This window comes from Archocentrus centrarchus, chromosome 4 (genome assembly GCF_007364275.1).
Source record: "Archocentrus centrarchus isolate MPI-CPG fArcCen1 chromosome 4, fArcCen1, whole genome shotgun sequence".
NCBI classification, from domain to species: Eukaryota; Metazoa; Chordata; class Actinopteri; order Cichliformes; family Cichlidae; genus Archocentrus; species Archocentrus centrarchus.
This window is the reverse complement of record NC_044349.1, coordinates 12316503-12333250: the sequence shown is the minus strand read 5'-3', so window position 1 is coordinate 12333250 and position 16748 is coordinate 12316503. Positions and strand designations below refer to the sequence as shown.

At 43.3% G+C, this 16748-nt stretch overlaps 1 protein-coding gene across 3 annotated transcripts in view; it reads left to right on the top strand.

The window, feature by feature from the left end:
- gtpbp3 (GTP binding protein 3, mitochondrial) overlaps positions 1-16748 on the top strand; it is a 29276-nt gene that overhangs the window by 9549 nt on the left and 2979 nt on the right. For all 3 annotated transcript variants that reach the window (XM_030726694.1, XM_030726692.1, XM_030726693.1), the window contains exons 6-8: positions 13356-13428; positions 14212-14355; positions 15001-15166. In XM_030726694.1, the coding sequence (XP_030582554.1) occupies positions 13356-13428; positions 14212-14355; positions 15001-15166 (383 nt within the window). The remainder of the gene's footprint in view (positions 1-13355; positions 13429-14211; positions 14356-15000; positions 15167-16748) is intronic.

Here is a 16748-nt window from a genome sequence, read left to right as displayed (position 1 = left end):
ATGATTCATCCAGGAGGCCAAAACAACATGTAAAGAACTGCAGGCCTCACTCGCCTTAGTTAAGGTCAGAGTTCATGATTCAATAATAAGAAAGAGACTGGGCAAAAATGGCATCCATGAGCGAGTTCCAAAGAGAAAACCACTGCTGACCAAAAAGAACACAAAGGCTCATCTCACATTTTCTAAAAAAAATAAAAAATAAAAAAATCTTGATGATCCCCAAAACTTTTAGGAAAACAGTCTGTGGACTGACGAGACAAGAACTAAACTTTTTGGAAGCTTTGAGTCCTGTTACATCTGGAGTAAAACTAACACAGCATTTCATAAAAAGAAGATCATCAACAGTCAAACATGGTGTGGTAGTGTGATGGTCTGGGGCTGCTTTGCTGCTTCAGGTTGACTTCCTGTAATTGATGAAACCATGAATTCTGCTCTCTGCCAGAAAATCCCGCAGGAGAACATCTGGCCATCAGTTCGTGTCCTTGGGTTATGCAGCAGCACAATGAACCGAAACACACCAGCAAGTCCAAGGCTCAAAAAACCCTCTAGATTTAAGGTTTCGGAGTGGCCTAGACAAAGTCCAGACTCATAGCCGATTGAGATGCTTTGACGTGACCTTAAACAGGCCGTTCATGCTCGAAAACCCTCCAATGTGGCTAAATATGAACAATTCTGCCAAGAAGAGTGGGACAAAATTCCTTCACTGTGATGTTAACGACTCGTTGCCAGTTATTGCAAATGCTTGACTGCAGTTCTTGCTGCCAAGGGTGGCACAATTACAAAGGGGCAATTACATTTTCATATAAGGCAGGTTTGGATAGCTTTTTTTTCTAAATAAATAAAATCACGTGTTAAAGACTGAATTTTGTATTTACTCAGGTTATCTTTGTCTAATATTACAATATGTTTGATGTCTGAAACATGTAAGTGTGACAAATATGCAAAAAAAGAAGTCGGGAAAAGTTTTCATCCATGAGAAAAAGCCACACATGACATGTTTTTACTGGAAGTGAAACATCAGTGTTACAATTTACATTAATACATCTTGGTTTCAGATTTTACTTCACAATAATTTATGGATGTTTTGTCTACTTTTTGCTCAGCAGTAGGAACAATTTTACTTAAGATTCATTGCTTTTTGCCTTTATTAATTAGAGACAGCAGAATGGCAGGAAACTAGGGAGAGAATGGGAGGTGATAAGCAGTAAATGGTCTGGGGTGCAATTGAACCCAGCACAGCACGCCCCACTGGTTGGGCTGCAGGGCACCCCATCAACAACTGTACTGCAGAAACCTAATTTCCACGCAGCTCCAACAGACTTAGAAACAGGTTTGATTTTTGGTCTACACCAGGATTACACACTTGATTTGCCCTGGTCTTCAGTGGGGCTTGATATAGACAATTTTGAGACCCAATCTTGACTCACCTACCCACACTTTGTCCTTGATTAACAGTGGCCCTTAGAAAACATGTGTTTTAACTGATTCTGAGTTGGCTTGGCACCTGACACAAGCGGAACTTCTGGAGTTTTCCCAGAAGAGACTGAGGAAAAAATCTGTCCGTACTGTGATGTAGGTCAGGCTTCATTAGCTTCATACCCACACAATGCTTTTGAAGCGCAGTGTTGATGCAGTAACCTATGGGAATCTGAGGCTTCCTGTTTTCATATTGCTGTAGCACGTGTGTTTGTGTTCAGTGCTCAGAATCAAAGTGGTAATCTTTCCAGGGTACAGTGTCATGTGTAGATGGAGTACTTCTCATAACCATGGTTGGAGGATAAGGGTGGGGTTTAACTAATTAAACAGAGTAAGAACACGTACTGAATTTAAAGAAAATCTGAATAAAACATCAATTCATTCAAGCAGCATAACAATTAAACTGAAAAAAATTGACATAATTACTGCGGCTACCGCAGTGTTGAAGTTTATGGCATTTGAATATATTTAGTAAAAGACTCTCTTTCAGTAAACCTTTGAGGTTTAAAAAATGAATGAAAATCTCCTGAAGAATCTTGTTGAGGCATACATGTTATAGAGCACGGAGCACGGCCCTCAGAGCACGACCCTCAGAGCACGGCCAGCTCTGGCCGTGCTCTGAGGGTCTGCTCTTCAGAGCTGGCCGAGGTTTTTACAGATATTTTTAATTTGTCTCTCTCCCAATCATCTGTGCCCACATGCTTCAAGTCCACCACTATAGTGCCCCTCCCCAAGAAAACCAACACAACCTCTTTGAATGACTATCGTCCCATTGCACTCACTTCACTTGTAATGAAGTGCTTTGAGAGGATGGTCATGTCCCATATTAAAGGATCCATTCCAGACACATTAGATCCCCTGCAATTTGCATACCGTCAGAACCGTTCAACTGATGATGCTGTTAATGCAGCCATCCATACAGCCCTCTCACACCTTGAAAATAATGACACTTATGTTCGAATGCTGTTTATAGACTACAGTTCAGCTTTCAACACTGTCATCCCAAGCAGGCTGGTTGAAAAGCTGTTCACCCTCGGAATACCACCCTCCCTCTGCCGCTGGGTCTTGGACTTCCTTACAGACAGACCTCAGGCAGTCAGAGTTGGTACCAGGACATCAGAAACAAAGACAGTGAGCACTGGGACCCCACAAGGCTGTGTGCTTAGTCCTCTCCTGTACACCCTCTTCACCTACGACTGCATCCCCTCCCAAAGCAACACCTCCATCGTCAAGTTTGCTGACGACACCACCGTCATTGGGCTGATTACTGGGGGAGAGGAAGCAGCTTACAGGGAAGAGGTGGCCCAGCTGGTGTCCTGGTGCCAGGAAAATAATCTCTCCTTAAATACAGAGAAGACTAAGGAGATGATTATTGACCCGAGGAAGAGAAGAGACCAGCATGCTCCATTATTCATCAACGGGACTCAGGTGGAGAGAGTGAAGACTTTCAAATTCCTTGGCACCCACATCAGTGAAGACCTCACCTGGACCTACAACACAACACAGACTGTCAAGAAAGCTCAGCAGAGACTCTTCTTCTTAAGGAAACTGAGGAAATTCGGATTATCCCCTAAGCTCCTCAGCAACTTTTACAGATGCACTGTGGAGAGCATCCTGACAAACTCCATCACGGTGTGGTATGGAAACTGCACCAGTCAGGACAGGAAGGCTCTCCAGCGTGTCATCAAAACAGCACAATTCATCTGTGGAGCTGCCTTCCCATCACTACAGGACACTTATAATACCCGGGTAATAAAGAGGGCACACAACATCATCAAGGACCGTACCCACCCACAGCACACACTGTTCACACTCCTGCCGTCTGGCAGACGTTACAGGAGTGTAAAAGCAAGAACAACCAGACTAAAAAACAGTTTCTATCCACAGGCCATCAGGCTACTGAACCACTGACTGATTACCAAACTGTGATTACCTGCCTTTCTTTCATCTGTATATATCTGTATATATTGCACTTGCTTTATTATTTATTTATTTTTATTTTCTACTTTTACTTTCCTAATATACTAGTTCTTAAATTTTATTTTAACTTAGTTGCTTATTTCAATTGTTTGTAAAGCAGTCGCAAGTAAGAATTTCATTGCTCAGCATAACCACAGTGTTTTGCGGTGTACATGACAATAAACTTCTTGAATGTCTGTGTAGATTCTCAGTTATCCAGGTCATAGTAGTCTCTGGAGCTTGAAAAAAGGCGACTGGACTTCTTTTTGTTTCTTGAAGACGTTTCACCTCTCATCCGAAAGGCTTCTTCAGTTCTCAACCAAATGGTGGAGAGACCCAGGTATTTAAACCCCTGTGGGCGTAGTCCCCTGGAGGTGGTTATGACCCTCTATTGATCATGTGCTTGAACACATGTGCCCAGGTGTGAAGGGGGCGTGGGTCATATTTAATCAGTGGTTTCAGTTGAAACCAACTTAGGACTCCGCTCCATTGTTTCCTGTGGCCTATTGAGGTCACTGGAACAAAGGTGTGAATGGGGGTTGAGACGTCTGGGAAGGGAGCTCAGGACAGCACTGTAAGCGGGGGAAAGTTGGTGACGTAATCCACCTCCTCTGTTCAATGATGGTTGTTCACAGTGGACATAGATGGCTTCTTTCACTCCTCTTTCAAACCATCTGTTTTCCCTGTCCAAAATGTGGACATTGGCATCCTCAAAAGAGTGCCCTTTTTCCTTCAGATGCAGATGTACTGCTGAATCTTGTCCTGTCGAAGTGGCTCTTCTATGTTGTGCCATTCGTTTGTGAAGAGGCTGTTTGGTTTCACCAATGTAGAGGTCCGAGCACTCTTCACTGCACTGAACAGCATACACTACATCGCTGATCTTGTGTTTGGCGGGTTTGTCCTTGGGATGAACCAGTTTTTGTCTTAGGGTGTGACTTGGTTTGAAGTATACTGAGATGTCATGCTTGGAGAAAATTCTTCTGAGTTTCTCTGACAAGCCTGACACATATGGGATGACAATGTTGTTCCTCTTGTCCTTCCCATTCTCTGTAGTTTGTGTTTGGCCTTCATTCCTGTGCATCTTAGCTGATTTGATGAAGGCCCAGTTGGGGTAACCGCATGTTTTGAGGGCTTTCTTAATGTGTGTGTGTTCCTTATGCTTCCCTTCTGCCTTAGAGGGAACACTTTCCGCACGGTGTTGTAGGGTCCTGATCACCCCAAGTTTGTGTTCCAGAGGGTGGTGGGAGTCAAAGAGGAGATACTGGTCTGTGTGTGTGGGCTTCCGGTAAACTTCAATGTTGAGGCTTCCATCTTCCTCGATAAGCACCGCACAGTCCAGGAATGGTAACTTGTTATCTCTGGTGTCCTCCCTGGTAAAACGTATGTATTTATCCACTGAGTTAATGTGACGAGTGAAGGCTTCTACTTCTCGGGTTTTGATTTTGACCCAGGTGTCATCTACATATCTGTACCAGTGGCTAGGTGCCGTCCCTTTGAAAGAACCAAGAGCTTTACTTTCCACTTCCTCCATGTAAAGGTTGGCTACAATGGGAGACACTGGGGAGCCCATGGCACATCCATGCTTCTGTCTGTAGAATCCATCATTGTATTTAAAATATGTTGTGGTAAGGCAGAGATCTAAAAGTGCACAAATCTGATCTGGGGTGAAGCTGGTTCTGTTCAGTAAGGAATCGTCTTCCTGTAGTCGTCTTCTGACGGTCTCCACTGCCTCAGTTGTAGGTATGCAAGTGAAAAGTGAAACCACATCAAAGGACACCATGGTTTCATCTGGATCCAGTACAAGATTCTGGACCTTGTTAGTAAAATCTGTAGAGTTTTCAATGTGGTGGGGTGTGATGCCAACAAGCGGTGATAAGATGGTGGCGAGGTGTTTGGAAATGTTGTAGGTGACCGAGTTTATACTGCTGATAATGGGTCGAAGTGGGACTCCTTCTTTGTGGATCTTTGGGAGTCCATAAATGCATGGAGTGGCTTCTCCAGGGTACAGGCGGTAGTAAGTGGGGCGGTCAATGGCTTTTTCCTTTTCAAGTTGTTGCAGGCAGCAAACAACTTTTTTCTTGTAGTTGCTTGTGGGATCACGTCTCAAGACCTCATAAGTATTGTTGTCACTGAGGAGTGTAGTAATTTTGTTGTGGTAATCCGATGAATTCAGCACAACCGTGCACCTCCCCTTGTTGGCTGGCAGTATGGTGATGTTTTGATCCTTGCTTAGGGCTGTGATGGCCTTCTTCTCCTGAATGGTGAGGTTGGATGGAGGAAGTCTTGCACTGGCGAGAGTGGCTGAAACTTTCATCCTGATCTGTTCTGCTACAGGATGAGAAAGTTTGTTATTTCTTATAGCGGTTTCTGTTGCTGTGATGAGGTCTACTATAGGAAGCTGTTGTGGGGCTATGGCAAAGTTGAGTCCTTTGGCTAGCACATTTTCTTCTGGTTTGGTGAGGACCCTGTCTGATAGGTTCTTCACCCACTTTCCTTGGTTTCCATTGCTTATCGTGTCGTCCTGTTTGTTAACAGATGAATGGTATGCCTTGGTTTGCAGAGTTTGAAATTTACGTAGTTGTCTTTCCTTGCCTTTGATGTGTTGTGCGAGCTGGGCTTTGTCCACAAATGTAGAAACTTCTTCTGCGATGGTGTGAGGTAAGAGTGATGAGAGTTTCTGCTGAGTCTGGTGGATTTTGTTCTGGAGTGCATCTATGGTGAAATGGACCTGTCTTATCCTTTCACTTAAAAGGTGGTTCTGTGCTCTCCATAGAATTTGGTCAGCTCTATGTCCTTTTACTGTGGACCCAAGGTGCAAACTCTTGGGAACCAGTCTGGACTGTCTGCATCTCAAGTTGAAACGAAGGTGGTTCCTGTAGTCCGCTAGCTTTCTTGAGTCCCTTTCATACTCCCGCACCAATTGAAGGGTGTTCCTCCCAAAGTGCAAGGCAATATGTCTGTGTAGATTCTCAGTTATCCAGGTCATAGTAGTCTCTGGAGCTTGAAAAAAGGCGACTGGACTTCTTTTTGTTTCTTGAAGACGTTTCACCTCTCATCCGAAAGGCTTCTTCAGTTCTCAACCAAATGGTGGAGAGACCCAGGTATTTAAACCCCTGTGGGCGTAGTCCCCTGGAGGTGGTTATGACCCTCTATTGATCATGTGCTTGAACACATGTGCCCAGGTGTGAAGGGGGCGTGGGTCATATTTAATCAGTGGTTTCAGTTGAAACCAACTTAGGACTCCGCTCCATTGTTTCCTGTGGCCTATTGAGGTCACTGGAACAAAGGTGTGAATGGGGGTTGAGACGTCTGGGAAGGGAGCTCAGGACAGCACTGTAAGCGGGGGAAAAGTTGGTGACGTAATCCACCTCCTCTGTTCAATGATGGTTGTTCACAGTGGACATAGATGGCTTCTTTCACTCCTCTTTCAAACCATCTGTTTTCCCTGTCCAAAATGTGGACATTGGCATCCTCAAAAGAGTGCCCTTTTTCCTTCAGATGCAGATGTACTGCTGAATCTTGTCCTGTCGAAGTGGCTCTTCTATGTTGTGCCATTCGTTTGTGAAGAGGCTGTTTGGTTTCACCAATGTAGAGGTCCGAGCACTCTTCACTGCACTGAACAGCATACACTACATCGCTGATCTTGTGTTTGGCGGGTTTGTCCTTGGGATGAACCAGTTTTTGTCTTAGGGTGTGACTTGGTTTGAAGTATACTGAGATGTCATGCTTGGAGAAAATTCTTCTGAGTTTCTCTGACAAGCCTGACACATATGGGATGACAATGTTGTTCCTCTTGTCCTTCCCATTCTCTGTAGTTTGTGTTTGGCCTTCATTCCTGTGCATCTTAGCTGATTTGATGAAGGCCCAGTTGGGGTAACCGCATGTTTTGAGGGCTTTCTTAATGTGTGTGTGTTCCTTATGCTTCCCTTCTGCCTTAGAGGGAACACTTTCCGCACGGTGTTGTAGGGTCCTGATCACCCCAAGTTTGTGTTCCAGAGGGTGGTGGGAGTCAAAGAGGAGATACTGGTCTGTGTGTGTGGGCTTCCGGTAAACTTCAATGTTGAGGCTTCCATCTTCCTCGATAAGCACCGCACAGTCCAGGAATGGTAACTTGTTATCTCTGGTGTCCTCCCTGGTAAAACGTATGTATTTATCCACTGAGTTAATGTGACGAGTGAAGGCTTCTACTTCTCGGGTTTTGATTTTGACCCAGGTGTCATCTACATATCTGTACCAGTGGCTAGGTGCCGTCCCTTTGAAAGAACCAAGAGCTTTACTTTCCACTTCCTCCATGTAAAGGTTGGCTACAATGGGAGACACTGGGGAGCCCATGGCACATCCATGCTTCTGTCTGTAGAATCCATCATTGTATTTAAAATATGTTGTGGTAAGGCAGAGATCTAAAAGTGCACAAATCTGATCTGGGGTGAAGCTGGTTCTGTTCAGTAAGGAATCGTCTTCCTGTAGTCGTCTTCTGACGGTCTCCACTGCCTCAGTTGTAGGTATGCAAGTGAAAAGTGAAACCACATCAAAGGACACCATGGTTTCATCTGGATCCAGTACAAGATTCTGGACCTTGTTAGTAAAATCTGTAGAGTTTTCAATGTGGTGGGGTGTGATGCCAACAAGCGGTGATAAGATGGTGGCGAGGTGTTTGGAAATGTTGTAGGTGACCGAGTTTATACTGCTGATAATGGGTCGAAGTGGGACTCCTTCTTTGTGGATCTTTGGGAGTCCATAAATGCATGGAGTGGCTTCTCCAGGGTACAGGCGGTAGTAAGTGGGGCGGTCAATGGCTTTTTCCTTTTCAAGTTGTTGCAGGCAGCAAACAACTTTTTTCTTGTAGTTGCTTGTGGGATCACGTCTCAAGACCTCATAAGTATTGTTGTCACTGAGGAGTGTAGTAATTTTGTTGTGGTAATCCGATGAATTCAGCACAACCGTGCACCTCCCCTTGTCGGCTGGCAGTATGGTGATGTTTTGATCCTTGCTTAGGGCTGTGATGGCCTTCTTCTCCTGAATGGTGAGGTTGGATGGAGGAAGTCTTGCACTGGCGAGAGTGGCTGAAACTTTCATCCTGAAAGTTTCAGGAAACAATGGAGCGGAGTCCTAAGTTGGTTTCAACTGAAACCACTGATTAAATATGACCCACGCCCCCTTCACACCTGGGCACATGTGTTCAAGCACATGATCAATAGAGGGTCATAACCACCTCCAGGGGACTACGCCCACAGGGGTTTAAATACCTGGGTCTCTCCACCATTTGGTTGAGAACTGAAGAAGCCTTTCGGATGAGAGGTGAAACGTCTTCAAGAAACAAAAAGAAGTCCAGTCGCCTTTTTTCAAGCTCCAGAGACTACTATGACCTGGATAACTGAGAATCTACACAGACATATTGCCTTGCACTTTGGGAGGAACACCCTTCAATTGGTGCGGGAGTATGAAAGGGACTCAAGAAAGCTAGCGGACTACAGGAACCACCTTCGTTTCAACTTGAGATGCAGACAGTCCAGACTGGTTCCCAAGAGTTTGCACCTTGGGTCCACAGTAAAAGGACATAGAGCTGACCAAATTCTATGGAGAGCACAGAACCACCTTTTAAGTGAAAGGATAAGACAGGTCCATTTCACCATAGATGCACTCCAGAACAAAATCCACCAGACTCAGCAGAAACTCTCATCACTCTTACCTCACACCATCGCAGAAGAAGTTTCTACATTTGTGGACAAAGCCCAGCTCGCACAACACATCAAAGGCAAGGAAAGACAACTACGTAAATTTCAAACTCTGCAAACCAAGGCATACCATTCATCTGTTAACAAACAGGACGACACGATAAGCAATGGAAACCAAGGAAAGTGGGTGAAGAACCTATCAGACAGGGTCCTCACCAAACCAGAAGAAAATGTGCTAGCCAAAGGACTCAACTTTGCCATAGCCCCACAACAGCTTCCTATAGTAGACCTCATCACAGCAACAGAAACCGCTATAAGAAATAACAAACTTTCTCATCCTGTAGCAGAACAGATCAGGATGAAAGTTTCAGCCACTCTCGCCAGTGCAAGACTTCCTCCATCCAACCTCACCATTCAGGAGAAGAAGGCCATCACAGCCCTAAGCAAGGATCAAAACATCACCCTACTGCCAGCCGACAAGGGGAGGTGCACGGTTGTGCTGAATTCATCGGATTACCACAACAAAATTACTACACTCCTCAGTGACAACAATACTTATGAGGTCTTGAGACGTGATCCCACAAGCAACTACAAGAAAAAAGTTGTTTGCTGCCTGCAACAACTTGAAAAGGAAAAAAGCCATTGACCGCCCCACTTACTACCGCCTGTACCCTGGAGAAGCCACTCCATGCATTTATGGACTCCCAAAGATCCACAAAGAAGGAGTCCCACTTCGACCCATTATCAGCAGTATAAACTCGGTCACCTACAACATTTCCAAACACCTCGCCACCATCTTATCACCGCTTGTTGGCATCACACCCCACCACATTGAAAACTCTACAGATTTTACTAACAAGGTCCAGAATCTTGTACTGGATCCAGATGAAACCATGGTGTCCTTTGATGTGGTTTCACTTTTCACTTGCATACCTACAACTGAGGCAGTGGAGACCGTCAGAAGACGACTACAGGAAGACGATTCCTTACTGAACAGAACCAGCTTCACCCCAGATCAGATTTGTGCACTTTTAGATCTCTGCCTTACCACAACATATTTTAAATACAATGATGGATTCTACAGACAGAAGCATGGATGTGCCATGGGCTCCCCAGTGTCTCCCATTGTAGCCAACCTTTACATGGAGGAAGTGGAAAGTAAAGCTCTTGGTTCTTTCAAAGGGACGGCACCTAGCCACTGGTACAGATATGTAGATGACACCTGGGTCAAAATCAAAACCCGAGAAGTAGAAGCCTTCACTCGTCACATTAACTCAGTGGATAAATACATACGTTTTACCAGGGAGGACACCAGAGATAACAAGTTACCATTCCTGGACTGTGCGGTGCTTATCGAGGAAGATGGAAGCCTCAACATTGAAGTTTACCGGAAGCCCACACACACAGACCAGTATCTCCTCTTTGACTCCCACCACCCTCTGGAACACAAACTTGGGGTGATCAGGACCCTACAACACCGTGCGGAAAGTGTTCCCTCTAAGGCAGAAGGGAAGCATAAGGAACACACACACATTAAGAAAGCCCTCAAAACATGCGGTTACCCCAACTGGGCCTTCATCAAATCAGCTAAGATGCACAGGAATGAAGGCCAAACACAAACTACAGAGAATGGGAAGGACAAGAGGAACAACATTGTCATCCCATATGTGTCAGGCTTGTCAGAGAAACTCAGAAGAATTTTCTCCAAGCATGACATCTCAGTATACTTCAAACCAAGTCACACCCTAAGACAAAAACTGGTTCATCCCAAGGACAAACCCGCCAAACACAAGATCAGCGATGTAGTGTATGCTGTTCAGTGCAGTGAAGAGTGCTCGGACCTCTACATTGGTGAAACCAAACAGCCTCTTCACAAACGAATGGCACAACATAGAAGAGCCACTTCGACAGGACAAGATTCAGCAGTACATCTGCATCTGAAGGAAAAAGGGCACTCTTTTGAGGATGCCAATGTCCACATTTTGGACAGGGAAAACAGATGGTTTGAAAGAGGAGTGAAAGAAGCCATCTATGTCCACTGTGAACAACCATCATTGAACAGAGGAGGTGGATTACGTCACCAACTTTCCCCCGCTTACAGTGCTGTCCTGAGCTCCCTTCCCAGACGTCTCAACCCCCATTCACACCTTTGTTCCAGTGACCTCAATAGGCCACAGGAAACAATGGAGCGGAGTCCTAAGTTGGTTTCAACTGAAACCACTGATTAAATATGACCCACGCCCCCTTCACACCTGGGCACATGTGTTCAAGCACATGATCAATAGAGGGTCATAACCACCTCCAGGGGACTACGCCCACAGGGGTTTAAATACCTGGGTCTCTCCACCATTTGGTTGAGAACTGAAGAAGCCTTTCGGATGAGAGGTGAAACGTCTTCAAGAAACAAAAAGAAGTCCAGTCGCCTTTTTTCAAGCTCCAGAGAAACTTCTTGAATCTTGAATCTTGAATCTTGAATAGATATTAATATTATGTTCAGACTGGAGTGTCAGAAGGGGTCAAGTGAGTAACCACAGCATTTCCTCTGATCAGTGATGTGACTCAATTTACAGTGAAAAACATTTAAAAATATCTTTTTTTTTATCTACAGTTGTAGCATCAGACCTGAGTTACTGCTGCTGACAGACTTTAAGGTTTTTACTTCCTCAGGAAAAGTGTGGTATTAGTAAACAGCATATCTGATTCTGACTAACTCTAATTTTAAAAATACTGCATTGTTTTGTTCTGTTTTTCCATCACTGAACGTTTGGCTTTGGTTTGCTTTGAATGGATTAAAGATGAATTATATTAAGCATGACTGCATTTACATACTGTATCTGATGACTGCCGCAGGCACACATTCAAGATGCTGATACAGTACGTGCAGGAGTATTGTTTTTCTTATCTGTATGAAGTATCCTGTATACGTCATAGGGAGGAGGATTTAATGCAGCTGTAAATTTCAGGTTAGTGACCTTTCTGTTGATTGTTCCACTTATTGTAGAGCATAGAGTTATTTCTAAAGATTTAAAAAGCAGCGTTGTTCATTTGTTGTGTTGATTTGCATGTAGGAAAAAACACTTTGCATACAGCGAGCTAGTACGTTTTAAAATGAACAAAAAGTCAGTCTGATGAAGTTATAAATGGCTGATGTGATGCCATATATACGTTTGTCTGATCGCGACAGAGATTGAGTTTTTCGTTCATATTTTGTGGAGGCAGTTCAGAGCAGAAGGTCAATGACCGCGGATGAGCACTTGAGCTCGTTGGATGCGGGCCAAACCCTTTTGTACTCTGAACTGTTTTGAAAAGCAGAAACCAGTGGGCTTTCATTACTTTGGCACCAGAAGTGACCAACCGGTCCAGGTGCTCTCCCTTGAGAAAGCCTTGTTAATGTGCTTGTTGGCAGCTACTTAGGATGGTTCCTAGAAGCATTTCAAACATGCCTTTATTTTAGACTGGCATTTCTGAGAAGATCACTGGCCAAAAATGTACTGTATCTGTATGTTGGTAGGGGTCAGACCTGCATTTAACACCTAAACAATGCTGCTTTTTTAAACCATAGGCTCCCTACATTTGTGAATTGATTCAAGTATGGGAATCTGATGCTTCCTGTTTTTCTGCAGCTATACTACTATTGTGTTTCATGTTCTGCAGTGTCAATCAAGATACTGATCTGTGGTGGAAATACTGAAGCTTCTCTTATATAGAGCCACTCTCCTTTATAGTCGAGCTTTGAATGAACTGCAAAAAATGTGGCAGTGAAATAAAATTGCAGCAAGACTTTAAAGTTTAAAAAGAAGAAAGCCTCTTCTCCCTTTTACCTTGAAACGGAATGGAAATTAATAAAGTTCAATAATAGCTTTTTGTTGCTTGTTTTTAGTGATTTTACTGGCTTTTTTTTTTTTTTGCCTTTTTTTGGCTAAATTACATTACATTGTATGCATTCCTCCAAGGCTGGGTTATGATTTTGAATGCTCAGTGAAAACGTGGCTGTTTTAAGCATTACTGCAGGCACAGTAATCTATCAATTACAGCAGCTTTGACCCTATACTGTTCATGCTCCACGTCATGTGCTTTTCTGGGCTCAACTCACATTTCATGTAAATAAGCTCTGCAGTACAGATTTTAAAAAATAGCTTCATTTTTTTAAAGACTCCTCCAAAAACTTTATCGTTACGTCAAGTACATTTAACATGCTGATTTCACCTCTTCCCCTCCCTCTTTTCTGTTTTGCACGTCTCACAGTGTTTAGCCCACGTCGAGGCCTTCATAGACTTCAGTGAGGACGAGCTCATTGAGGATGGGGTCTTAAACCATGGTATGTGTGCACTTTGACCTCTGTGCTGCAAAACAACAACAGGACAGTGATCCCTCGGGTTTTGGAGGGGGTGAAGCAATTTGAGGACTTTTTTTTTCTCTCAAGGAAAGAGGAGTCTGACTGGTCTTCCTGTTATGCGCTCTAAGTGGCCACTTTTCTGGCAGCAAACAACTCCAACAATCATTTTCTTAGGAGGTGTGGTGAGATCGGCCAGAAAGACAGTCGAAGCATTTGTCTTACCTTCAAAAACAAACCTGTCAAGTCGATCCCGGGAATAGTGCTGTCAGCAGCCCAACTGTTCTGTCTGTGCCTGGGTTTCCCATATTCGTAGTAGACGTGAGCGAGAGGGATGTCCCCTGTGAGTGCCGCCAGCTGTCTGGCACTGCCAGAGACTTTCATAAGTCTCTGATGTTTTGAAATTTCAGCACAAAGCCTGGGAACGATTGTTTGTTTGGGTGGCATGGAATGTTGGCTCACGCAGCAGAGCGGAAAATAATAATAGACTTGCTTCCCAAAATAGGAAAAGTGGTAAAAGTACTTTGCTGTTCCACCTGCAATCACACTGCAAGTTGTGTCTGACATTTTGTTAATTTGAGTGAATTACTGTGTTTAAGTCCATCAATGATTCAAAGTGTTTTAAAGAAAAGTACAATCTGGAGGAGAGCCCCCTTTTTTTATTCAGAGGACAGAAATTTATTTTAGTATACCCCAAAAGTGAAGTTGAACACAAATCTTCTGTGTCGTGTCCTTTTCTGTGTCTTTGTCTGTTGTCTCCCCTAACAGTGGACAGGTCAGTGTGTGATTTGCAAGCAGAGATAAAGCGACACCTAAAGGACGAGAGACGGGGCGAGCGGCTTCGGAGCGGAGTCCAGGTGGTCATCGCAGGAGCCACCAACGCGGGGAAAAGTAGCCTCCTTAACAAACTCTGTAAGAGAGCCAGGAAAATCTGCACACACACCCTCACACACAGTGAAAAGATTCAAACTATAATACGCAAAGAATATTTTTCATTTAGATTTTGCTGGCTCATAGGGCCGATGATTTTTCTTTTCAGGTAAAAGAAGGTATCTGTCATCAGAATGGACACAAAAAACATGAAACTTTTAAGATTTATTTTAAGAATTTGGAGTTTTGTTATGTAAGGATAGTGTTTCCTGATGTAGAACTTCTTTACATAAGCTATCCATTCTTGAAGCTTCCTATCAGAATAATAGGTGCATTTGTCAGATCTCAGAGAAAGTCCTGTGATCCTTTCCTGTTCTGATTAGTCTTCCCGGTGGTAAAGGCTCACACCCAAACAGCACCGATAATTAAAGATATGGCAGCATTATTTGACCTATGATGGATGAGGACTGATTAGGCAGCCGATGTGTTGGGTTTATGCTGTGTTATTTAGTTATCACAGGAAAATCCTTAAAGCATTTTAAATTGTCTTTACATATAATGCCACATGTTAAAAATAAAAAGTTGTATTTTATATAAAAGCAAAATGAAATGATTTGGGAATCATACAATTCTAAAATATCCCCAGGCTTATGTTTAAACATTTTTAACAAACATTTTGAATTCCAGGTCAGAGACCTGCAGCCATTGTGTCTCCCATTGCTGGCACCACCAGAGATGTTGTGGAGACAGCGCTGGACATCGGTGGATTCCCCGTCCTCCTGAGTGACACAGCTGGCCTCAGAGAGAGCACGGACCTGGTGGAGAGAGAGGGGGTCCGCCGTGCTCGGGAAAGGTAGCACTTGAAAACATTTTTTAATGTTAAACTTCTGTTATGTTGTTTTGCTTTCACGTTAATAGAAAGCAGACCCACAGAAAGTAAGAATGATCTTTGAATACATGACTTTAATGTACAGGATAGCAATAGAGGAGAATATTTATTGTAGAGTACTGCTTTGTGTATAATTTAACAGAACATATTAGCCTGGAGACCAATGTGAAATGATCTTGAAAACAAAGAAAGGAAGAAATAAGTCATTTCTGTAATGTCTATGTAACCTCCAGAGTTTATATAGTTGCTGAGCCATAGCTATAAATACACAGGCCAAACACTCTCAGGAGGTTACGTAATCAAGAGCCACCTTTCCTTGTTGTAGAATTGTACTATTGAGAAGTTTATTGTGCGTATGAGAGATGGAAAGTATCAGGCCATTCACTGACTGCTGGGCCCACTGTCCTGGCTTGGTGGTAGGTCCTGCTTCCGTAGGTCTCTCCAGGACATCATTTCAACATGATAACACACACACACACACCCAGACTCAGAAACTGAAAACAGTATCAGCCCTGATGACGTGGATGGTAAAAAAGGGTTTTATAGAAAATTTAAGGGCATCCAGCTTTTTAGGTGTTCGACACAATATAACGGAAACAGCTGGGAGTTGTATGTAAGTGGTGTTTCATTTCTATGTTGATATCATCCACATAGAAATATAACTTGATATAAAAGTTTCTAAAAACGATGGCAGGTATAACAAAATTAAAAATCAAGTTAAGAGTAGACCCTAGTAGGCACTACAGGCAGCTGAGGCTGAAAACTTAGTACAGGTCAAAGGAACTTTTGTTTGCCAAGGTGTGCATACCTGGACACCTACCAAATGAGATAGCAGTACACTATGTTCTACATTATGAAAAAAATGGCAATTAATGCTGGGAAAACCATTACCACCAAATCAAACATATTTTTGATGCTTTAATAGAGCAGACTGTGTGTATGAGTCAAAGCCAGACTTATTTTTTTAACATCATGAAAGGTTGGAGTTGGTATAGGACAACTTAGATAAATATTAGATAAAGCCAAGAGCTTGGAAATGAAGCCAAAATCACACAAAAGAGATGGTTCAAGGTTAGGTTTCTCAAGCAAAGGCTGCACCACAGCATATTTAAATCAAGGACCAAGGACATATCCTCAACCAATACTATTATTTATGGCCCATTTGTGCCTCTTTAATGAGGTGTGATGGTAGGATGTCCAGTTGGCAGGAAGTAGGTTTATTTATACTAAAGTATTTTTTTTAACTAAATTAAACTGGCTCAAACTTCTGGAAAATAATCAGGCACAGTCAATGTGGGTCATGAAAGGGCATGAAGTGGGAGAAGGGCCCCCGTATTTTCACTGCTCTCTGCTCTGTACTCATTGGTTGTATCACATGCATGTGGAGCACGTCATCCTTTACGGTATTTTGATGTCAACTACACAACTGCAAAGTTTCATGCTTGTATCTTTCATATTTGTCACATACAGACTCACAAGATGAAAGCAATATCAGCTATACTATTCCTCCTGGTAAAAATCCAGATGTGACTACAAGAATACCATT